Source organism: Podarcis raffonei, chromosome 2 (assembly GCF_027172205.1).
Source record: "Podarcis raffonei isolate rPodRaf1 chromosome 2, rPodRaf1.pri, whole genome shotgun sequence".
Taxonomy (NCBI): Eukaryota; Metazoa; Chordata; class Lepidosauria; order Squamata; family Lacertidae; genus Podarcis; species Podarcis raffonei.
In genome coordinates, this window is record NC_070603.1 from 79,615,418 (window position 1) to 79,641,635 (window position 26,218).

At 41.5% G+C, this 26,218-nt stretch overlaps 1 protein-coding gene across 14 annotated transcripts in view; it reads right to left on the bottom strand.

The window, feature by feature from the left end:
* The window catches only part of IQSEC1 (IQ motif and Sec7 domain ArfGEF 1), a 316,254-nt gene that overhangs the window by 148,544 nt on the left and 141,492 nt on the right, over positions 1-26,218 (bottom strand). For 9 of the 14 annotated variants that reach the window (XM_053377720.1, XM_053377719.1, XM_053377716.1 and 6 more), the window contains one exon: positions 14,372-14,416. The exons of 4 other annotated variants lie outside the window; for them this stretch is intronic. In XM_053377720.1, the coding sequence (XP_053233695.1) occupies positions 14,372-14,416 (45 nt within the window). Of the gene's footprint in view, positions 1-5,819; positions 6,577-14,371; positions 14,417-26,218 lie in introns of those variants that run through there. One more of the 14 variants, XM_053377724.1, reaches the window with a different exon arrangement.

The window sequence follows — 26,218 nt, forward strand, 5'->3', positions numbered from 1 at the left end:
AGGTGCCATGAGAGTAAAACTTGATATTCTAAATTCCTAGAGAATCCACAATAAGTAGCAGTTCTTTCCAACTTCAGACCATATGTGTTGTTAAGACTGCAAGCATATGAAGTGCCTTTTATCATAGGACAGACAGTGGTGTTTTTCCATTTACATAACCTGAGAGCTAAGCAAAGGGTCACAAATGCAAGGACTGCATGTACTAACTTCTTTGCATGGAAAGATGCTGAAAGCTTTTACATTATTTATGCATTTGCTCCGTGCGTGTCATTTGGAAGTTTGCTTTGGTTGGCTGTCTCCCATCATTTTATTATGAAGCAGACTCTCTGCAGAATGCACAGCACATGCTGTAAAAATTATATGGAATGAGAGTGTATGCTGCTTTGCTCAGCTGCTTTGCAGTTGCAGCAAATTTCTCCAACACTAGCTTCTTTGGAGAGTTGTACTGCAGGCACTGTGACTCACAAGCCAGCTCTGGGTGAAGTCACTGTCAAATGAAAGCAAAGCATTTGTTCTTAGCAACAACTACAATCGTGAACTCTACATACAAGTTCAGAACAGGTCTCTCTATTCATCCCTCCCCCCTTTGATTTCCAGCTTACTGCTATTGTCTTCCTCATGATATGCAGGGTCTTCAAGGAGCAGGACTTATTTATGAGGCAATATAGATAGTGATCCAGCTGATATCCAATCCTAAGCATACTTCCTTGGAAGCAAGTCCCATTAAACTCAGTGGGATTTACTTCCTGGTATATGTTACAGGCCACCCCAATCCCTGCCAAGCCGGGCACAGGCACGGGATTCCAGGTGTCTTGGCCTTCAGCCAGGGTCTGTGGTTCTTTGGAGAACTAAAGACATGACAGAGGTAGTTGTGGCTTTAAAAAAATATGATTTATTCACAAATTTACACCTGAATCTAGATGGAGGGAGTCCAGATCCTACCACATGGTCATCTTAAGAGGGGCTTGTTCTCCACAGCAGTGAGTCCAAGGCATCTCTCTCAACCTGCCTTCAGCCAGCCTGCCAAAATGGTTCTGGGCTTTTCTCAGCTATCCCAAGCCTCCTGCCAAAGGTCCCAAACTCTTTCTGTGACATCACGCCCAGTTACCTTGGCCACCTTCCAAATCCCCCGTCTCTGTTCTCACTTCAGAGCAGGAGGGAAGGACAGTTCTCTTGCACTGCCAATGGCCCTGTATTGTTTCTTAATGGTCCGACGCTTGGACAGAGGTCCTTTTGAACAGGCTAGCCCAGGAATTCCTTTGCAGCTTGTATTTCTCCCTTCATATACCAAATAGTCAAAATTGTAGTATTTAATGATTTCAAGGGTTTAGCCCCTTCTCCCAGCAACCTTTAACAGTATGCACAGGACTAGGCTACAAGATGAGGGACATGAGGGGCGCTGTGGGTTAGACCACAGAGCTTAGGACTTGCCGATCAGAAGGTCGGTGGTTCAAATCCCCGCAACGGGGTGAGCTTCCGTTGTTTGGTCCCTGCTCCTGCCAACCTAGCAGTTCGAAAGCACATCAAAGTGCAAGTAGATAAATAGGTACCGCTCCGGCGGGAAGGTAAACGGCGTTTCCGTGTGCTGCTCTGGTTCGCCAGAAGTGGCTTAGTCATGCTGGCCACATGACCCGGAAGCTCCCTCAGCCAATAAAGCGACATGAGCGCCGCAACCCCAGAGTCGGTCACGACTGGACCTAATGGTCCGGGGTTCCTTTACCTAGGCTGCAAGATAGGAGGAAACTGGCCTCTATCTCAAGGACTATAAATACACATAATAGCTCAAATTGCATTAATTCTTTTTCCTGCCTACTGCTCCCCCTCCAAACAAATGTATAAGCAATTCTTCTTACTTCATTATTACATAGTATGAATGATGTCCAACAGCTTTTATTTCTTCGAAGAAGCTATGTAAAAGCAACTTATTTTAATATTAATGTTGCCTTTTATCTCCAAAATAAATCCAGGAAGGATTAGGCAATTTTGACCATAGAAGCTGTCACTTCTGAAACCACTGGTGTTCCAAAAAACCCTTATGACTGACAATGTAATATAACTGTATCCTATCACTATACTGAAAGTACAAACCATGTATTCTAGTTAAAACTGATTAATCTCATAATGCCGCTGCCTGCCACTGATACAACAAAACAGGGGCCTAAACAAAAGCGAAAACAGATGACCATAATGACACACATGATCTACAACGTCTGTGCCTTCCTTTCAAATTGCATGTAAATTAAGGCTAATGACTCCCTTAGTGGCCTCTATTGTGCAAATACAGTGTAAACATGATGAAGGTAGACAGGAAAGTAATATAGGCCTTAAGGGTCTTGGACAAGAATATTGGGAGAGAAACAGCTCCTAAGTGTCTGAGTGGCCCAATTTGAATATGCATTAAGGCTAAAGCTGTGAACAAGCACCAGAGCAAGAGGAGGAGCTCAAGGGGGCAACAGGGAGGATGTGACCTAGTCTTATTTTACCCAGCTTGTTAACTGACACTAAGCCAGAATTCTCCAATTTGGATATTATGGGGAAATTTGGTTTAATACAAGCCAGGATATTTACAGAATCTGGCAAACAATGGGAGGAGATAAGGGGCCAGGCAGAATAGCTCAGTCCCAATGCCTGTTCTGGGTTTCATAAAGCATCGTTTGTGAACCTTCAGACCATTGTCCACGTTTCGTCAGCATTCTGGTTAACATAATCCATTCAACATACAAAAATGCAATGAAGCACTCAGTTTAAGGATGGAATGCATACTGCATGTTCCATGGAGAAGTTGTAGAGAACAATGAGAGTGGTCCCACTGTCTGTAGAATGCTAAGTGCCTAGACAGTTGTCCATGATGTTATAAGTCTCCACACACCAGTACCATATTCCTGGCATATTTGTTGGGTGGGGTGTGGACTTTAACACAATGACACAATTCCCCATAGCAACTACTTCTATGTTACAATTGGATTGTTGCCACGTAGAGGTCCTTTTCAGCAACATCCCTGTGAGAATGATTTTCTCCAGATATTACTTCTGACCAAGTGTGAAGGATTGCAGCAAGTGACCTTCGAAGAATGTTAGTGATTCAGTGTTTACCATTGCTGGGAACTGATTTTTTTTATCACCTTTGACTTTACTTTTTATATAGTGTTAATAGCAACATTTCTCACTTGCTGCATTATAGAAACAGAACACTTGACTTAGTCATTCTTTGCATAACCTGCCGTAATGTCATATGATTGTATAACAGATTGTCACAGATTAAATGGACACTTGAACCTTTGAAAGCATGGGGGAAATGAAGAGGCTACATCTGAATTACAGTACAGATTTGGCCTATACATACTGAAATACCCATGGACTTGACAGAAAGACTCTCTTGTGGCCATGAACAGGATCTGAGTTGCCCTACAACAAAGAACTCCAGCTACCAGAGATAACATGCATTGCATTTTTTAATATGTATTTACAATATTTTAATATGTATTTACAATATACACAGTACATGAGCTGTTGTCCTGGATTGACAAGACAGACATTCCTGATTCCTGCATATTAATTATTATGATTATAATTATTTGTATACTGTCCTTCACCCATAGATTTCAGGGTGGTCCCCAACATAAAAATACAAGAGGGAAAAACCACAAATTACAGGCAGGGAGCAAGTCCCCCAGACTCACAGCAGAGGTGGTCTCACGTTTTTCATTCCTCAGAAACGACAAGGCCTAGGGGGTCACCCAAGGCCATTTTGTACCTTCCAATAATTTCTTTATGTATGTTATTCTGAAAATAAACTAGATTTTACTGCAGCAGTAGCAATAGCATTGCACCTATAAAAGACGGTGCTACAGTTTTTGACTTGAAAGTATGTAAAATAGTTTGATTCAAGAAACAGATTAAATGTTTATGCAATATTTCAGTGCATCATTGCCAGTTATATCCTTTTCAACCTCAGGTCTCTCACATTGTTCAAGGAGTGGGTGCATGATACTGGATGCAGAGTGTCTTGACTGTCTTGTGTTATTTTTAATAGCTTGGAAACCAGTGATAACAGTTTTCTTTTAGCTGCATTTGCAAAATCCTTTCTCCCTTTATGTAGCTTTAGCATGAAAGAATGATAAAAATCTGAATGGCACGGTCTAACGTCTACACACAGAACACCTGCTGAACAAAGTATTAATCAAATTCAGATTTTTATTTCAGGTCTTGTAAAACACGCTCATTCTTGCACATCCACCCACACCTTCACACTTTCTCCACATGCCCACACCTTTCTTGTTGGCCTTCTGGCATTTTCCCAAGAACAGTAAGAACAAGACATAAACCTCTAATGAAGAAGAACTAGAAACTGGGTAGTATATTTTTACATTCATCATGCATTATGTGCAATCCTGTTTTCACACACCGTTTTGTCACTTTTAGGGCAGCAAAAAATGTTTTCTTTAAATATCTTCTGAATGTCCTGTGTGACCCATTTAAAAACAGTCACAGCTTTGAATGCCATTTATTTATTTATTTATTTATTTATTTATTTATTTATTTATGCATTGCATGTATACTCTTGTATGTAAATCCAGACTTTCCCAGTTGCAGGGTAAACTCTAAATATAGATAGATGGCTAAGGAGGTATTTGTAAGGGAATAAATTAGAATTTATTCCAGTTAATATGAAATAGTACTAATTAGGCATGTGTTAGCAGGGTTGAAAAATGTGTTCTATAGTTAAATTGTATTACACTACAGAGTTGAAGGAAAACACCCAACATTTTAAGAACAAATATATCTAAGTGGAACAGTAAATGTAAGAATTAACTGTCCATCCTTTAGGAGTGAAGTTCAATCTTCTGCACCATGATTTTGCTAAGTTTGGAAACTTAACTTTAAAAAGGAGTTTGCACGCTTCTCCCACGATGTTGGAAAGCAAAGAGTCCCAAATATGTTTGTCTACTTAGACATCAGGATTTAAAAGGGCATAATTCATTGAAAACGACTGGAAGAGTTTCCCTTTCACCCCTGCAATCTTCAAACAATAAATAAACCTGCAATTTTCATTCACAAAAAGCACCTTCTGTGTTTAAAATGGACTTTATGGTTTTATGGGGGGTGGGGTGGAATAAAACAGCCTTCATGTTTTGCTGTGAATGTTGAACTACTTATACATGTTTTCTTCATTAATAAGCTATTCTGAATACTGAGACCTCTGAAGATTAGATAAAAACATCAGGATAAGTGCACCACACATGTCAAATTAAATTGCTTATGCTGTTATTCCATTACTTTGGCAAGAACAATGCATCCGGCACCCAGTCCCATTACTTCTGACCATCGGTCACCATCTATCATTTCAGTTTTCTGTCAGAGCTGCTGCGGTGTGCAATTGATTTCATACCATATGAAACAAACTGTTCTATTAAAACTTTTTTCCTTGTAGGAACATTAATCTACATTACATAAAAATCCAAGACATTCCAAAACAATACCCAAGCACCAATTCCGTAATGTAAAAACTTAGCATTAACAGCTGTTTTTCTTGTGTGTGAGAGAAAATCAGAGTGAATTAAAATAAACAAGGGCTGTTTTAGCTTATTTGTTTCAAATTAAATGGTATCCACAGCACCGCATCATCCAGGCAGAGAAGAAGTAGCAATGGCTACTATAGTTAAAAGGAACAAGCAGATTTACACCCTTTGTAATAAGTCTGCATTAATTTCCCCACCACACCCCTTTCCACACCATGCAAATGTGCCTTACAGCAAGTGAATGCAGCAGCCTGCAGCCATTTACTACTGAAAAGCATTTTAGATTTCATATTTCCTTACCTTTTATAGAAGCCATGAAGAGGCTGGAGACATAGAAACTGCCAGTAATCCAAGCAGAAGGCCTTTAATTTCAGCATTTTAAAACAGTTCAAACTGCAGCAAGTGGAATCTTTTTCGCTTTTTATTTTTTTTAAAAAAACCACACACACAATGTCCTACTTTTTGCAGGAGAAAAAAGAGAGAGACCAAACGGTATTGCATACAATACCCCTCCCCTTTTCTAGGCAGACAGCCGTGTATTTTCTAGTTGCCACCAATATATGCAAGCTCTTTATCCACATGGCACCGCACCTGCATAGCTACAGTGCATGAACTACTTTAATACAAAGAGACAGTAGCACAAAGGCTACAAATTCATTTACTTTGCTAGTTGCTCCTCATTTCAGCTAATCTTCCCTGAGTTCACCCACATAGCCAGTAGTTGCTATTACACACAAACAAAAGGAGGAAAAAATAACAACAGTGCTACTTCCAGCCATTCCAAAAGCTCTTTGATAATAAATCATTAGCATATATTCCGGTCAGGATTCTTGGGGGCCGCTCAGAAAGCACCCCTAGAGCTCACAAATTCCTAGGGAAAAGACAAGCAAATATCACACTCTGCTGAGTAGAAACGTCCTGTGATCCCAGAAGATTTGAGACAGCATCATATGGAAACTCCTCAGTTCTGTAACTACGCTGGATACAACTTTTTATATATATATATAAAAAAGCCGGCTCCTCTGGTGTGAATCACATCTGCTTCATTGTCTGCCAAGCCACCTATGAAAAATGTTGGTTTCCTTATGACTGGGAGTGGAAGGGAGGTGGGAAGTGACAAGCCTAAGTGCAGACCCCTCCCCACTTGCAAAATAAATTATGCTTATCTTAATCCCAACACACTTTGCCAGTTAAGGTCTCTGTGAAGAAAAAAAACTAATCATCTGAACCACATGGTGCACAGTGGGGCACGCTCCCAGCTATAAAAGCCAGCAAGATAAAGAACCCCCCCCCCAAAGATAGGTTGATTCCAGTTGCTATGGTAACAGGAACACATTGATAAAATCTAAAATGGAAGCACGATGACAGCTTTCCATTGGCTCACACGGATCTAATGTGTCTGTAACAAGCAATGCTCAGGCACTATTAGAGCAATCTCATCGGCAGAGGATGAATTTGGGACTTGGCTAATTAACAGCAGTGTGAAACAGCAGCTAGTTCTCATTTAGTTACAGTGGAAAGGCAGGGCATTTTTATTCTAATGGGAGCACATAAGCAATTAGCAAGGATATGCTTTGAGAAAAGGAGTTTTAAAATTAGAAGCATTTTCTATTTAAATCCTTTGGGTGAAATAGGAATGATAAAAGCAGCTTTCATTTATCACCCTCTGAAACCTCAATCCATTTAGGTCTCTTATCTTTTAAAGAGAGACACTATAGGATTCAATTCTGCATTTTATGTTATTTTTTTAAAATGTAGTGATTTCCTCTGCAAACATTCTTACTAGTTATAATGAAGTATTCAAAAAATTAACGACAAGCGCATATTAAAAGAACACGTTTGTGGAAACTGAATTACTCTTAGAAAATATGTTAATCTGCCTTCTGACCACTCATCTTATGCTAATGTAATTTCTTGAAAAGCATCAAGCAAAACAAGATTTTAAAAGGAAGATTTATGTAAAAATATTTTGATTTTTAAAATGGTAGCCTTTTCTAACAACACTGAGGTAACTTCCCTGTGTGCATATGGATAGAACAAGGAAAACGACGAGGTGGTAAATGCAAGTAATGACTGATATGGTGGTATGCTGAAGACCTAGATAGGGGCAGAATGGGGTGTTTGCTAAAGTTGCCATGTGTCTGGAATTCCCTGGACATACTTGGAAGCAGTGTCCAGGCAGAAATCGGCAAAAATGTCTGGGAAAATCCGAACGTATGGCAACCCATGTTGGCAGTGTCGTTTTGGCCAATTTCCCTTAAAAAGAGCTCAATGTAACCCCTGTGTAAATGGGGAGGTGCCTGTATAACTTTTTACTATTGTTCCCCGTAAATATTTTTTTTCAATCAAGTGGCTTATTTTATGAAATAAAATAAATTAAATGCATTACCCTGAGCAAAAATAACTGCTAACATTGCAAGAAGGTAGAGCAATATAAGTCTTCCATTTCCACTGTACTTGATTCCAGTGAGATGAGTTCCCCCCCCTTTAATGTGTATCATTAGTATCATGCTTGTTTTAGTCAACTGTACATTTTAGGTGGTGGTGGGGGGAGAGCATTATGAGACAGCAGTTACACCTGAGCCTACATCTCAAACATCTTATCTCCACTTTGGAGGTAGTAGAGTGGTATCTACATCAGGATTCTGACATAGACTAGATACTCCCAATGTATCCCAGGCTTTAGATACGCCCCATATAGCACTATTCTTTCAGAATCCAGTGAAGAGGATTATCCAGAGCACATTTGCAAGAAATTTGGCTGCACATAATTTCAAAAAGCACCTCATGTAGTTAATATATTGCAGGTTCATCCATTCATTTGGCTTGTAAAGTATTCACAGAAATGTTGTGCATGAATACTGAAGTGGTTGCTATGAAAGGTGACACTGGGAATGGGCTGGGCAATGTAAAAGAACCATTCTAGAGGTGAAAAGACTTATCACTTCAGAGTAAATGTTAACGCATTATAACCCACAGTAGAAATCTCATTGGTGTTGACACTTCAGCCTTTGGGACTGGAGCTGTGATTTCTCATGTAGTATCTGGTGGGTGAGAATGGGCCGTAGCCTTGTTTTGCTTCCAGAAATTTAAGCCCTACAGAGATCAACTATGCTCCATTAGATCAGAAAGCTTTAAGCCCTCTTTGGGGAGTTAGGAAGCTTGGCCATTCCCCGCTTCCCCGCATGATTGGAAACTAACACTAATAATATTAACTCCTGCTGCCCATTTTGCTTTTAGTAGGATGAATTCTAGAGACAGCTACTGCCCACATCCAAAGATGGGCATTGTTCTTAGCAGCTTATAATCATGACACTAAATATAAGTCTGTTTCTGTAACAGATGGCCTCTCCCAACTTTCCCCTCAAGAGGTAGGTAAAGTAAAGGGACCCCTGACCATTAGGTCCAGTTGTGACAGACTCTGGGGTTGCGGCGCTCATCTTGCTTTATTGGCCGAGGGAGCCGGTGTACAGCTTCCAGGTCATGTGGCCAGCATGACTAAGCCGCTTCTGGCGAACCAGAGCAGCACACGGAAACACCATTTACATTCCCGCCAGAGTGGTACCTATTTATCTACTTGCACTCTGACATGCTTTTGAACCGCTAGGTTGGCAGGAGCAGGGACCGAGCAACGGGAGCTCACTCTGTCACGGGGATTCAAACCGCCGACCTTCTGATCAGCAAGTCCTAGGCTCTGTGGTTTAACCCACAGCGCCACCCGTGTCCCTCGAGAGGTAGGTAGTAGTACACAACTGAGAAATCAACTAACAACAAGACATTCATAGCTCACATTCAGATCTACTCGAACACACCAGTAGTTCTGAAGCAAATGTGTCACACTAGCAACTACATTCGTGCAACTACTTTAAATGTATGGAATAAGTGGCAGGAGTCAGGAGTAGGTCCCCCCAGTGCTCTTTGGGCATGGCAGGAGACTGTGGTGACACCAGGCCTGTAAGCTATTCAAAATTCAGACTTTAGGCTGCAGAACGGGGCACGTGAGTTTCTCCACTACCACCTAAAGCAAATAGTTGGCCAAATTCTTTATGCAAACCACCCCCCTCACCTAACACACACACACACACACACACACACACACACACACGGGCAGTTGTTAGCAGTACCTAAATGAAACAGATTTATTACGAAAGGATTTCCTGTAAATCCACTTTACTCTTCCATTATTTGGCTATGGGTTCTATTCTATCTTTATATTATCTACACACAACTGCACATGCATACACACAATCTGAAGCAAATATGCTCAAATTAAATTATTCATCAGGAGAAACAAGGAAGGGAGAAAGTTAATCACTGCAGAAACAGCAGGGCACTATCAAAAGCATTTTGTGGTAGAAGGTTCAGACCTTTTCTGAGACCCCTTCCTGCTTTTCGATGAAGAAAAAATAAGTTTGTCACTCTCTGCATTCAAAATGTAGGTGCTTAGTGGTTTTAAAAAAAATACTCACCCAGACACTTTGACAGCTTCTAATACTGAGTATACTGTACTGTGCTTAAAGCAAATGCTAATGGGGACTTTTGTGAATGAAAGGCGCAACAATCTCAACACCCATGCTCTCCATCTTTCCTCTCTTTCCCTTGGAAAACAAACAAGTAAAAATGCATTAAGTTTCATCTCACGCTCAGCCTGAATATAAAGCCGGTTCTTTGAAAGGGCATTTTTCTGCTCCTTTCTTTGTCTTCAGATTCACAGGCTTAAACAGCATAGTAACTTTTGGACGTAGTGCAGCTTCCGCATTGTGATGTTCAGTGAGCTGCGTTCAGCTGTTGTATATTCATTTATGGAACTCAGTGGACGGCAGCAAACGAAAAGAGAGTACTCTAAGAGGCCATTAAGGAGAAGCTATGGTGAATAAGCTGAAAAAATATAGTACACCTCCTCTTGAAGAATGGTTGCCTTAGCAATCAGTGATGCAGAAGCAAGCCTTTAGTTAAAAAGGCATCGGTGAGAGAATATGAACTAACTGCAGCATAAGTTCAGATTCTGGCCAACATTGTAATGAAATGCTCTTGAAAAATAATAATGAAGACAGGTGAAATATATATATTCTTGCCCCAAGGGTACAATGATTTTGTGCAATTTGCTTAGAGGTGTCTCAGTGAATTGCCATAGAACCTTTCAAGAAACCACAACCATTGTTACTCTTGCAGCATGATGCATAAACATTCTAACTAGTTGAAGTTAAAAAGGGGAAAGTTAAAGACAGAAGCAGTAATTGGAAAGCAGGATAAGCATCTGTGTTTGAGCTGCTAGCTGTATCAAATTCTCTGGGACTCTACATACATCTTACAAAACCCAAGACATACATCTTACAAAACCCAATCTCAAGGCTGCTAAAATAAAATAAAAGCATAAAGTTTACACTTGCAGGGACGTGGGAAACCAACTTTGGTCTTCCATGGCATGTCAACTGACCACTCCAAGCATAATCCTATGCATTTCTACTCAGAAATAAGTTCAATCGGACTTTTCCCCAGGTACGTTTGTATAGAACTATGGACTAAAAACCTTTAAGCCTTGTCCCTCCTGAAATTCTGTGTGCATCACTACACAGTGACTTGCACGACTGTATAAGGATAAGGTAGCAACAGCCCCCTGGCCCTGCTGGTCTGGATGTGTCCCATCTACCCACTTATGAAAAGCTCACCATCCTTTTGTCAAGCAAGGAGGGCAAAAACCACAATAAAAGAAGTTTTGAAGAGACTAAAATGTTTGTGAAAATCCCCTACCTGGATTGATCTGCACTAAAAAACCAACCATACCATATTACCAAGAACTTGATATTTCTCTATCTCTAGATGTGTTGAGATATTTTTTTAAAGCTTTGGTTGGATATTTTCCAGAGTGCACACTCATTCAAAATGAGCATCATCACATTTTCCCCAACTGCTGCTTACTATTTTGGCTTATAGCATCATGTGTTCCTGTTTGACACATTCAGAGGGAAGTAGTCATCGCTGGCAGACACTATAGCAAATGTTATTTCAACCCTAACAAATCTTTAAGCAGACGGGGACTTTGAAGCAATTTTTCTGTGTGATTCCTACGTTTCCCCCCATACAATTTTTATACATTCTTATACAATGCAGCTCTATGATACAGTTGCATCAAGGAAGTAATATTTAACCCAGGACTGGGATGTTGTATACATCTTCTGCCTCCCAGGACTTCAAGTGCAGCAGCTGACAATCATGTTACTACATTCATGCAAACAGGCAGGGGCTGTATTTTTGGTGCTCTGCGCAAGTCATTGCTATTACAGTGCACCTCCAACCTCTAGAGGCGTTCAGGCCACCCTCTATGGAAAAGATTACAAATTCTCCCAAGGAATATTTATGGTCCCGATAGGCAACTAGTTTGGGCAATGTAATATGAGGTCCCCAGGTCAACCTCATTCAGGCAACTCACAAAAGGAATCATCATCACGCTCCCATCATTTCTTAGTTGCTTTTCTTTCATTTGTCTTCAGCTCAACTGAAGGTGGTGTGTACATCCATTCAAGGAGAAACAGGGAGTCTGTTCAACTTGGCATGCCTCCACGCCAAGACAAAAGTGTGGTGGGTCCTTATCTGAGACATATTGTTTGCAGATGACACAGCCTTGATAGGGCACTCCAAGGAAGCTCTACGGAGTCTCATATACCATTTTGCCCAAGATTGCATGATGTTCAGCCTTACCATCAGCCTGATGAAGAGCAACATCCTCTGTCAGGACACTGCCAGCATTCCATGCATCTGCATTGGTGACCACCACACTTGAGGTGATAGACAATTTTGTCTATCTGGGCTCCACCATAACCAGCAACCTCTCCATCAACACTGAACTGGACAAGTGTATTGGCAAGATAGCTACAACAATTGCTCGCTTCTCTAAAAGGGTGTGGGATAATATGATGCTGATGACAAATACCAAAATGAAGGTCTACCAGGCTTGTGTGTTGAGCATGCTGCTTTATGGTAATGAGACGTGGGCAAGTTGCACCCACCAGGACTGATGCCTTCTGAATCACTGTGTCAGGAAGAATTTGGGCATCATAAGGCAGGACAGAGTCTCAAAGAAAGATGTGCTCTCCCAAGCCCACATTCCTGGCATGTTTGCACTCCTACAATCATAGAATCATAGAGTTGGAAGAGACCACAAGGGCCATCGAGTCCAACCCCCTGCCAAGCAGGAACACCATCAGAGCACTCCTGACATATGGTTGTCAGGCCTCTGCTTAAAGACCTCCAAAGAAGGAGACTCCACCACACTCCTTGGCAGCAAATTCCACTGTCGAACAGCCCTTACTGAGAGCTGTTCTCAGTGACATCTACGCTGGCATGGTCATGTCCAAAGAATGGAAGATAGCAGGATCCCCAAGAACATGCTTCAGGCACCAGGCCCACTGGCAGACCAACTCTGAGTTACAAAGATGTCTTCAAATGTGACATGAAGGCTGGCAACATTAACCCCCCTGTGTGGGAATATCTTGCAAACAACCACATCGCCTAGAGACAGTCAGGTCATGTATCCACAGCAGTGACCAGAGGAGTAATGACTTCTGGGAGGAGTTCAGAAAGAAGAAATGCCATGGTGCATCTGCAGATGCCTTCATCTGCCCCACTTGCAACAAAACATGTATCTCCTGTATCAGTCTCTACAGCCACAGCAGGCACCGTAACTCTCCAACAGTTTGACTACACCTCCAAAGGCGCACTCTTCCATTATCTTTCAACAGAGACGGATGCCAACCAACCAATCAGGTCTGGAAATGTATAGGGTCCCTTATTAGCAGTCCAGTGTTGTGCTTTTAACATTTACCAATTCAGGCTGCAACCCTTTACATACCAGGGAGCAATCCCCATGGAATTCAGTCCTGCTCACTTCTGAGTAATGTACAATTATTGTGGCATGAATTCACACTAGAAATCATGAGAGCAGGGACCACTTCTCAGCCACTTAAATGCTAAGTATGCATGAAACTGCAATGTTCCATTGCATAGGAGGAAGACAGAGAGAGAACCAGAGCAGGTGGCAGTCAAGCAACTTTTCTCCCAGCAGAGAACTGCAACAGCACAGACCTCTTCTGAAGCAAAGCAAGACATTTTTCAGTTTAGCTGGGTGCTAGCTATTTGTAGAACATCAGTACTCAAGTGCCCACAATGTCTTTGCGGAGGAGGAGGATGCAGAAAATACCAGAACTTTGACACATCTTTGTGACCTTTCACTGGCCACACCCCATGACTTCTTAGTAGCCCCATCAGAAATACACTTTCACAAGTATCTTAAGTTTTGTGTGAAAGGTAATCATTTCTGTCTTTGTGTGATGCTTTGAACTTCACGTTGAAAAAGATCCGAGCCACTAGTGAGCCGCAAAGGAACGGCGAGGACAATCTGGGGCAGTTCCCCAGCAACAACCCTGCTCCAATGATGTTACACAACACGGATGTTGCCGCCTCAGCTGCATCAGAAGCTGAGGAAGAAAGCAGCAACAAAACATGAGAGTTGTGGAGAACTCCTGTGGCAATTAGTGTCCTTGACAAATGTAACTGCAGGCAGGCAGGTGGATCAGTGCAGGGTGGGCTTTGCAAGCCTTCTGGCTCATTCTGTTGCTGCCACCATTAGTTACTGTAGGAGTTTTAGGAAAATTGTGGGGATGGGGTTGGTTGAAGGAGGAGGTGGGGGTTGGGACAAGGTGAAAATGAGGAGAGTGGCAGGTAGGCAGGGCTGGTGAGCAGTGCAAGTAGGGGAGGCAGCGCCTAGTAAAATCAAAATCAAAAATAGTGTAGTCACACTGAAGTTAACCCTTCTATTTATGTTTTTTAAAATATGCAGTGTAGTTTTACAATACCTGAGTGGATCAGTTGAAAGGCTGCTTCGTGTTTCCAAGGAAGTCCTGAGATAGTTGCAAAAGAATAAAATTAAAAATATTAAACACAGTTTTTGACAAGGGTTCAAAGAAAGTCCTACACCAAAATAAGTTGTGTAACATTTAAAGTTTTTTTTAAGCTGCATATTAGAATACACTGAATAATGTGATTTTAACTTGGATTTAAAGCCTGCCAATTAGCTTTGAAAAACAATTTTTTAGCTGAATGTCATATGCATAAAGATTTTCACATGCCAAAGTAACGTTTTAGAGAACACAATTTTAGTGTAATTTGTTATAAGTATCTACAGTGTAAATATTAATTTTTATATCAGTTTCTAGTCTGCTACATCAGGTTACAAATGTTATGTTTAACTGTGTATGAATAGCCTACTGTCATATTTTTATAGAGTCTGCTTGAGAGATTAAGAAAGCTTCAATTTTTGTGCTGATGGTTTCAGTACAACTTTGAAACGGCTTTTGTTTACCTGTCATCCCCACTATTAAAAAAAGAAGTGCTATTGCAGTAAAAAAACCACATAGCATATCAACCCAATAAAAACAACTGTAAACAAATTCAGAACACCAAAACCATGAACTAAAAATTACACAGCTGAAGATGTCTTAGAGTTGCCTCTCAGCATAACCTCCCTCACAGGACTGTTGTTAATCTTCAGTAATGTTTTATTCTGCATTGGGGGTTTTTTTTTTTTTTGATGTTTTAATGTTTTGTAAACTGCTTTGAGATTTTTTTAAACAACAACAACAATGAGGGATCATATTTGTAGGTTGGGAAGAGTTCTTACAGAGACCTAAAATCAACTAGCCTGGAACCAGGAACCCCAGCTGCTATGTGATAGAGTTTTCCATGACTTAGAAAGAAATTGGACCAGACAGATCTGCAGAACTGTCAAGCTTAGGTTCCCCAAAGTCTTTGGATTATGGAGAGATTTGACCAACACACATGCATGGAGGCATGTAATTGCAGTAGAGCCAGGGGCCTTCTTAGCATCATGCTCTCACTCTCTGTTGGAATTAAATTTAAACCCATTTGCTAGTAAATTTTAAAAAATCAACTCTAATCAATCCTTTCATCCCCCCCCCCCAAATGAGACCATAAACATCACATTTCAGTAGCTTTTTTCATAAGAAATGACCACTTCTAACTGAAATGCATATGTGCCTAGGATTCAGTATCAAATGACACCACTGCTAGCAGGGCCAGCCTTAGAGATAGATGAGCTGGGTGGCTTCCTCAGGTGCCAAGCTGAGCTCATTGACTGCTTTTATCTACATGTATTATGTGCAGTGAGCCAAGGTGGCAAAAACCCAAATAAAGCCATTAGCTGTAAGAGATCAGGCTGCATACTTTTTCAATTATAATGTTTTATTTTTTTAAGATAAAAAGGATGTTCTAAAACAATGCTTGCCAAATGATAGGACAAGCTACAAAACAAAACAAAGCATTAAAAGTTAAACCTGTGTTGGTCCTGCTGTGTGGTATTGTGAACTTCCACTGCTCAGGATGGAGCTTTTCAGGCTTTGGTTTGTGCAAACTGTAGAACAGTGGCTGAGAGGTCAAAGTTTTGAGCAATGTGATTATCGAGGGATAGGATAGGAAGTGATGTGAGCCTCTCATGTGCCATGACAGAACATAAATAAATTTTGATGAGCTTCAATTTCAATCCACTTGCCACTTACAATTGGAACTGGAACTGGAGCCCAGACTTTTTGCTACATCACATTTTAGTGTCATGGATTTACTGCAGGGCATCTTATGGTGAGCCATTTCCAGGAAGCAGAATGTGATGGAGCTGGCGCAACTCAACACAAAGATCTGCACCATCAATGTCAGAGTGGTTGTCATCAGTGAGAGCTCTGTGTAGAGCTCTCTAAATCTCTTCTGGTAGCTTTTCAAGGTTGTACAAGAATCTGATTATATTCCTGTGAGATTCCTGTGAGATTGCTCTTTAGGTGAAGATTAAGTGGTGCTAACAAGAGTGTAAAGTAACTCCCGTTTGAAGATTTCTTCTGGACTGTTGCACTCCTCGTGATTCTGACCTTCATATTCAAACTGCCTCTTCTTGCGGTGCTTACGTGGGGCTTTTGTGAGCTCTTTTGATGTGCTGTCTCTGTGCAAACCCCCCCCCCCAGTTCTAGCCTGTAGTAACAGAAGGCCGTACTATGCTATGACTGATATCTTGAAGCCCATTAGTAGGTCTGCTAGGCACTCTGCTTCAGGGCGAAGATTTGCATCTGCTTGAGGCAACTCTACTACTTCCATCAGAGCATCATATACTTCTTTTTTTTAATATATATATACAGTATGTTTCCCACTGTATGCAACTTTCCCAGTGGTGAGGTTGGACACGTCGTCTTTCAGTATCTGTCACTATTGAGCAGACACAGAGAACAGCACAAAGGCGCACTGTAGCATGGCAAAAGGGGTAGATTCCTCCGCTGATGAGACTGCACCTGAAACTACCACACTAAGAGAAATGACAGCTACAGGGTAAGAATGAAGCTAATCGGTTCAGTATTAAGTAGTCTTGCCTGGGCACCTTTTTCTGCCCCTTCACATTGGCACCATTATCAAAACCTTGTCCGCAGCAGTCTTTAATGTTGGTGTTGTTTTTTCATCAGTGTTTTCAGCAAGAGTTCCATAAATGAGGAAATGGTGAGTAAATTCCAACTACAATTTCCTGACAAGGTGCTACTGGAGAGTAATTTTCTGTGTCACCAAAGAAAAGGTGTAGGAGTCATGTGGGGCCAGGCTTGAAGGGATCTTGGTTTGTCGGCAACCATCTGTTTCAGGAGACAATGGAGGAGTGCGCCTTTGGGGCGAAGTTAAACTGTTGGAGAGTTACAGCGCCTGCTGTGGCTATAGAAACCAATATGGGAGAGGCATGTTTCGTTGCAGCTGGAGAAGATGAAGGTGTCCGCTAGCGCTGCTGCAGATACACCATGCCATTTCTTCTCTCTGCACTCCTCCCATTTCTTCTCTGGTCACTGCTGACTGCCAATGATTATAGTGCCTGGAGACAGTCAGTCAGGTCTTGTGTCCACAGCAGTGACCAGAGGAGGACTCTTTGCTTCCTGAGTAATGGAAAAGACCATCAGAAGGCCACAACCAGAAGACCTTTGGACAGAGCCCCAGTAACCTCTGTCAGAAGAGTGTTTGAATTTGGAGGTGGTACTCAGGAGAAGTACAACCCTATTCCCTTAACCCCATATAAGATAAAAATGAAGCACATCCATCATTGTGCTGGTTTCCACCGCAAGGAGGAGCTGCAGGTGAGAATTTGTAGTCAGTGTACGCAGTAATTTTCACATGTGACCCCAGCTTTGTACACACATGCACGGGTCCTCATAGGTGGGCAGCAGCAGGGCCCATAGCATCACACCTGAACCAGGCCCCATAAACCCTCTGGGTGGCCCTACAAAGCTGAACAGTTGTGTTGAAGGCACTCCTTGCCCAAGGTGCTGTATATTTGTCCTAGAGCCAGGCCTGACTGCCGGCCTTATGACTCAACCGCTCAGAGGAGTCCACTGGTGGACAGCATAGAAATGTAACAAATAATTAAATCAAGCCCAGAAAATTTCTCAGACCACCTTAACCTGTGGCACCTTTGGCCTTACCTCTCCATTTCTCCAATTACCCTATGGGATAAAAATGTTATAATAAATGGTATGATTCAAACGAGTTTATAGGCAATGAAGATGACAAGAGATTAAGAACCAGATGAAATCTGCCCTCCTCTGGTTCCATGCAAAGGAAAACATCAAAGGCCCTTTGAAGTGGCTGTTCAGCATGGCCTCCGATGGTGCCTTTGAGGGCTGACATCCTGATGCGGGTGCTGATGTTTTGCTTTATCTGGTCTAGCATGCCACACACAGCATGTTGCTTCCCCAGAAGGAAACAGTAAAGATATTTGTCTGCAATGGTTGGGGGAAAAGATGTCCACTGCAGTAGTAAAATGGTATCCAAGGCAGGAAATGAAAGATGAACATAGGGCTCTTCACTTGGAATCACTGGCAGTTAAAATATGAGCTCCCTCCAGGCATTTTATAATAGCCTTCAAGATTTGAAAGAGGCCATACTGGTATGCGCAAATGTAATTTTTACTAGGAGAAAATTGAATATCTATTTAATGTGGCTCTTTCTTCAGAAACGAATCAGGATTCATTTTCCACTGCTAATACAAGACACAGAAAGACATTGTGTAGAAAACCTGTATTACACAGTTGCTATTCCTGGCATATCAGAGACACTAGAAATAGCTACAGAGATTACCGACTTGAGTTTGGAACTTATTCTTGACATAGACAGACTGTCTGCAAAAATTAAAAGCAAATGCTTTCATAATCTGCCTGCATGTGCAACCCTTACTAGCATAAGTAGTCTCAATTCTGTAAATTGCTCCATGTGCAATAATCCCCATGGAGTTCAAAAGAGAGAAAGGCCACAGACAGGAACACAATGTGAATTAATTGATTGTATCAAATATGGGTGTTAACTGGGATCACTGTGATTTACACACACATGGGGAAATTGTCCCTTTCATCTTTAATATATATATATACATACTTACTATGAAGAATAATGGTTGTATAGAATCAGGAAACACACACAATTCTTTTAAGAGCATTTCATTAAATACAAGGCTCTCCGGGAGAAAAGGCATAAAGAAATACAAGAGAAAAAATTGCTCACAGGGAAAGCCTTGATATTTTATTTCTCAGCTCTTTTCAAACGGCTGGTAGAATTAGGTAACCAATTTACCTTTGCTGCTGTAATGCTGCAGGCTTACTCTATTTGAATGGGAAATCTAGGACTCAGAGTACGCTGCTAAAAATAATATTACGTTGGTCTTTTAAAATTTTAATAAAACATGTGCTTAAGAAGCTTTTTTGAAAATAAAAAATAAAGAGACGAAAACCCGTTATTCTGTTTCTTTCTCTAAGGTAAAAACAGATCCACACTTTAGATGATAAACATTCATATTGAAAGTCTTTCACAATTTATTGCAACTGATTTGTGCAACTGGGACTGTGTTTCATTGGATTTTTAGAAACATGTTTGAAATCCTGAAACTGAGGATGGCTCATACTTTGCAAAGTTATTTAGTTGACAGTTGAAAATAGAATCAACCGAGCAATGGGTCATAAATGAAATTGTGAGTGCCTTCTTTCGTGGCCTTCTTTTTTAATACGATCATAACGCAAAGGTAAGTTGCTCTTACATGGTGAAACCACCACACCATTACATACAGCTGTTTCATACACAAAATTCCCATGATGAATTTCAGTTTGCAAATGGATACTTCATCATAATGCATAATGTGGGCTTCTCTGTTTATACATAGGCAGTTAAAAAACACACCACGATTTACTGTTACAAAATAAAACTGTCATTTCCCAGATACCATTTAAGTCAACCTACACAATTTTAATTTTTTGACAAGTAAGCTTTTACCCCTGCACTAGCATCCATTAGAGTTGCTGAAGTATCCTTTTTCCATAAACACTTGGAGGCAAAATTCAAAAAGTGGTTCCTCAAAGCATTTTAAGTAGTACTATATTATCTGGTAATGATCGTCCTCAGAAACAAGATCCTTTTACTATGCTTATGCTGAAATCCCATTTAGTGAAAGCCCTTTAAATTTTCATTTTTAAAAAAGCTCTCTCACTTGCTTTTGTTTGGCATCAATGATAGCTGCCACTTCATTAGTCAGTACCTGCATCCTACACAAGGGAATTTTAATTTATTGTGCCATTTAACTATTTTTTCAAATTTTTTTAAAGGTGGTAAACCAGTAATTAAAGCACCTACACTATAGTACAGTACGACAATCTTACGAGTGATCGCCAAAGAAGAAGAAGAGTAATCAGGAAGTTGGGGGCACAGGAAGTTGCTTTATTCCAAGTCAGAGCATTTGTCCAGTATTATTTACTCTGACTAGCAGTGGCTTTCCAGGGTTTCAGACATGGATCTCTTCCAGCCCTTCCTGAGATGCCAGGTATTGAACCTGGCACCTTGTCAGGCATGGAGAGTCCTCCCCTCCCTTCAGTAACTTCACAGACAAGAATTAACGAGTTTAGGACTTCCGGGTTGGCGCCTCCGCAATGGCGGAGCTCCTCCGATCGGGAGGAACTTGCTCCGTGGAAAGCAGGGTCTGACCGCCACGGCGAAGGCGGGGACCCACTGAAATCACAGGCGGGAGAAGCTTGTGAACCTGGGATTCGGCTGGCACCTTTTGCGCCTCCCCTACTCGCGGGGAAACCCTGTTTTGGGGATCCGGAGCGACGTGGGGTGAGTGGCGCGGTGCTTCGAATTGACTGCTTCTTTCACGGAGTGAAGCCGCATTGCTATTGCCAGAGAGCGCTGACTTTTTCCTGTGGACAATTGGATTTTAAACAACTACCCGTGAGTAGAACGGAAAATTGGATCTTTAAATATCTTAATTTGGCACCAAAACAGGAAGGTTTTAAACAGGATGATGGACTCAAGGGCATCCTGATCAAATTTGCAGATGACACCAAACTGGGAGGGGTGGCTAACACCCCAGAGGACAGGATCACACTTCAAAACGACCTTGACAGATTAGAGAACTGGGCCAAAACAAACAAGATGAATTTTAACAGGGAGAAATGTAAAGTATTGCACTTGGGCAAAAAAAATGAGAGGCACAAATACAAGATGGGTGACACCTGGCTTGAGAGCAGTACATGTGAAAAGGATCTAGGAGTCTTGGTTGACCACAAACTTGACATGAGCCAACAGTGTGACGCGGCAGCTAAAAAAGCCAATGCAATTCTGGGCTGCATCAATAGGAGTATAGCATCTAGATCAAGGGAAGTAATAGTGCCACTGTATTCTGCTCTGGTCAGACCTCACCTGGAGTACTGTGTCCAGTTCTGGGCACCACAGTTCAAGAAGGACACTGACAAACTGGAACGTGTCCAGAGGAGGGCAACCAAAATGGTCAAAGGCCTGGAAACGATGCCTTATGAGGAACGGCTAAGGGAGCTGGGCCTGGAGAAGAGGAGGTTAAGGGGTGATATGATAGCCATGTTCAAATATATAAAAGGATGTCACATAGAGGAGGGAGAAAGGTTGTTTTCTGCTGCTCCAGAGAAGCGGACACGGAGCAATGGTTCCAAACTTCAAGAAAGAAGATTCCACCTAAACAGTAGGAAGAACTTCCTGACAGTAAGAGCTGTTCGACAGTGGAATTTGCTGCCAAGGAGTGTGGTGGAGTCTCCTTTGGAGGTCTTTAAGCAGAGGCTTGACAACCATATGTCAGGAGTGCTCTGATGGTGTTTCATGCTTGGCAGGGGGTTGGACTCGATGGCCCTTGTGGTCTCTTCCAACTCTATGATTCTATGATTCTAGGAAGTCCGCCTTCCTCTTTTGTAAATAGATTGAAGCAAAGACGTTACAAGCTAAAGCCTCGGAAAGCCTTTGGGCAAAGGATTAAACTTCCATCTGTTAAAATTAGCAAACCCCCCCTTGGAAGCAGGAGAAGAGGGGGGAAATTTCGGACCTAGCGAGCCTGCAGGACAGAGTGAAAAATCAAATTACCACTGCTCTGAACCTGGAAACGGGCTGCCAGAAAGAGTGACGTTTTGGGAGAGTTCATTGACTGTGAACAGAACGTATTTGACAGCTAGCTAAATAAGAGAAATATACTGTTTTCATTGTCCTCTTCTGCGTTTAAAAAGGAGGAAAAGTAACTGAAAATTGAAACTATCTTTATTGCTTGAGTTGTGCTTGAAAGGATTGATACAAGTGGAGACTGTTTCCCTCTAGAGGGAGCTTTTGAAACTGTTACAGGAGTGTAACTGGGGAATCTCCAGCTGCAAGATAAGAAATTGTGAGAACCAGGGACTGACCTTGGACCATTTAAAAATGTTGACAGGAGAAGCCATAGTGACTGCATTATGTAAGATAAGCTATTCGCTGGAACAGCTTCACAAGAAGACGGATTATATGACTACTAAAATTGACAATTTGGGACAAATAGCGATTAATTTGAGACAAAAAGTGAACACCAACACAGAAATTATTCAGGACTTGGTACAGGAATCTACTTTGGCAGGACAAATTGTGGAGGAGAAGGAGAAAGCTGTTGTTGTCGAATCTAAAGTAATACAAGCGGGATCTTCAGCCTTACAGAAGCAAATTGAGGACGATAAGCTGAGGCTTTTTATGATTGAATCTAGAAAGTCAGATTTTGAGGATCAGAGCCCGGCTTGGACTGGAGAAGGAAAGTTGGAAAGATCCCTCTATGCAGGGATTAATGGACTTTTGGGATATGGACTTGGGTCAGGAGGAGATTGAAGCTCTGGGGGCCTTTGGATTTAGAGGAAGCTTGAAACATGTCCTGAAATACTTTATGGATCTTAGCTTCAACTACGGAAATTTGGCTGACCTGTCGAGAAGGAATAAAAGCATTGTTAGGTTGGAGTCTCCCCGAGATCTGCTCTTTAGCATTAAAGAATATGAAGAAGACCTGCAGAAGGGACTTGGAAAAGAGTTAAGAGCCTCGGACATAAGATCTCCAGGTTGATGGACTATATGGGATTGATGGAAAGGACTGGCAGAATCCGAGACCAGGGAGAAGAGATGGTGGAAGAAGATTGGAAAATTTAAAGTTTATTTATAGAAATACTGTAAAATTAATGAGTGATAGAAAAATGTTGGAATGAAATTTTATGGCCTTAGTAGAAATGTTATAAGGAGTTAAGCATATAAAGGTAAAGGTACCCCTGCCCGTATGGGCCAGTCTTGACAGACTCTAGGGTTGTGCGCTCATCTCACTCTATAGGCCGGGAGCCAGCGCTGTCCGCAGACACTTCCAGGTCACGTGGCCAGCGTGACGAAGCTACCCTCGCGAGGCAGAGCCGCACACGGAAACGCCGTTTACCTTCCCGCTAGTAAGCAGTCCCTATTTATCTACTTGCACCCGGGGGTGCTTTCGAACTGCTAGGTTGGCAGGCGCTGGGACCGAGCAACGGGAGCGCACCCCGCCGCGGGGATTCGAACCGCCGACCATGCGATCGGCAAGTCCTAGGAGCTGAGGTTTTACCCACAGCGCCACCCGCGTCCCGAGTTAAGCATATACAAGTATGGAAAATAAGGTTAAAAATATGTTAAGATATTTATAATATGACAGAAAATAGAGAAAGATGGAAAGGATTTGCTGAAACAATTAATAGAAGTGGAATACAAAAAGGGAGGTGAGAGGAGGTCGATGAAACAAGGGAATGAAAGATAGAGTATGGAAAAGGTGAGACGTATGTTTTTAAATTGTTTTTGTTTTGGTTTGTTTAGGGTTAGGATTAGGGATAGGGTTTTGTTTAGTTTAATGTGTTTAGTTTAATGTGTTAAGGTTGTGTTTTGTATTGTTTATATTTTGTATTGTATTGTATTTTTCTTTTCTTTTCTCTTTTGTCTTTTCTTTCTTCTCTTCCTTTTTTGTAAGCTTTAAAAGTAATAAATATTATTTTTTTTAAAAAAAGAACGAGTTTATATTTTATAGTTCTTTTTATTCAGACATCTGGTTACAAGGAAAAAATCCACATCTCTCCACAAGGAGAGCAGTTGGCTACTCTAAATCCTCCCCCTTCTGTCCCTAGCAACATCCTGGGCACTAACAGGAAATTCCTCCTCTCCGCATTCTTTGTTCTATAATATGGACAGACCTCCTAGTTCTTGGAGAGGGAGGGTCCCCTACACTCTCTAATGACGTCTCTGATGGCTGTTCCCTCCCTTCTGTCTCTCTTCCCATTATCTCGTAACTAGGCAACTCCTGCCGAAACTGCTCAGTGTCTGTGTCTCCCTCTGCTCCTGAAACTGCTGGAAATGGGGAGGGGGTTCTCCCCCTCCACTTCAGAGAGGAGCTGATCTGCCTGAGAATGCATCCCCCAATCCTCTGATTCAGACCATACCCTGACACAGCTTCTGTATACAAAACAGATTTTCTACCACTGAGCTATGGTCCGCCCAGCTTTCTAATTCAGGCACAATACAGCAATGTGTCTCTTGTTTAGGAAGCAATCACAGGGACAATAAGCTTCTAAATAAAGACACAGTGGCCTTATACAGAATAGTCATGTGTTCCACTGCATTTTAAAGGAAAAACCGTTGGCAGCAACCAAACATTCTCCCACCCAAACAACACAGGAAAAAACTTGGAATATAGTGAGTGGGTTAGCAATGGTGTCATATAGATTCCATGTAAAAAGTGAAAATAAAGTAAAACAATTCTATACTAAAAGAGCAATTCTAACCCTTTATCTGTCATGCTGGTGAGGGTTCTGAGGAGGCAGAGGGATGAGGCTCCACCAGCAAGCAGCATCCCAAGGTACCTGCCCAATGATGGCAGAAGCCACTGCTACCAGTACCCCTGCCATCAGTAGTCAGTACAAACTTCGAAAATTGGGCATTTCAGGAACAAGTTTGAGCCATCCCAGGATCAGCTGGATCCTGAATCAGCCCAATCACTGTCATGTGATGTCAACAGTCTGCTCCATGCCTCTGGCCTCTTCACCCCCACCTTCTGTGGGGCTGTGGGTATGGTGGTCGACACATATCTGGATCAAGTACCTACCACTGCTGGCCAAAGCTTTGAACTGTGCTCTAGATGCCTACTGCAAAGACAATTCCCGCTCCAATTTATAAACAGTATCAAATGATATTGGACACATATATTGACACATAATTTTGAAGTAACTATACTGATCAGTTTCTCCCTGATCTATAAATTCACTTATAAAACTGTATATATCTTCTAGATAGGACACAGTCCTGTAATTCACAGCATGTATAATTTTTAAAAAGTGTTGCTTCGCTCCCTGTTCCCTTTGTTTGCTTTCAGCCCAGTCCAGAAGAAGGGAATAGTGATGAATTTTAAGGAGGCTTCTCTCTATATGTCTTCTTGCCTCTCTTTGTTAATGTGACAATTCTCAAGGGTGAACTTAATTTACTTGTAATTAAGTTTCGTTTAATATAGCCTTCACATGAAAGTGTCAGCCGATTTGTGAATATGGCTGTGTCTTGACTTCAACATAATATTTTTATAAAAAAACTGTCTTAAGAATATTGTTACTAGAATATTTAAACATCCTCTCAGCCTCTTCGTGGAGTGACAATTTGTTGTACAAAGTGAAGATATGCTAAAGAGACACTAAGCCGCACTGATTAGCTGATCGCCTCTGTAGAACCTTGATTGTGCTGAGTGACACTAAGCATTTTTGTGACCTCGAGGGAATTAGAGTACAGATACAAAACAGCTTGTGTACAAATGCATTAAAAATAGCACATGTTATTTCCAAAACCAGAGGAGAAAACTAGGTGTTGTAAATAATTACACCCCTGTAGGAAAATGATGATACTCGTCTTCACTTGCCTTCCCTATGGGCACAGGTTTATTCTAGGTTTTAGGATTATTGTTTTTCTAGGAATGGACTAGCCTTAGGACATCTGCTAGGGCCATGCCCCAAATATGAAAATATAAGCGAAAGACATAGCCCAGTCCCAAGTTAAGGACAATTATTTGTCCTGTGAATTGATGGCACAAGCAGCAGCTAGAACTAGAAGCAAAGGTACCTTCACAGTTCATGACTTAAGTCGTAATTCTATGCACAATTTCTTGGAAGAAACATTTATTTAACATGCTTTAACCAAGCCCTTACTCCATGCATATGCAGGGGTATATTCCATTTCACCTTTATAATAGCCTATTAAGTTTATTTTATTATCATTTTATTGCTTTTAAAGGTGAAAACCTTCTCAAGATGTTTTACAAAATAAAAACACACACG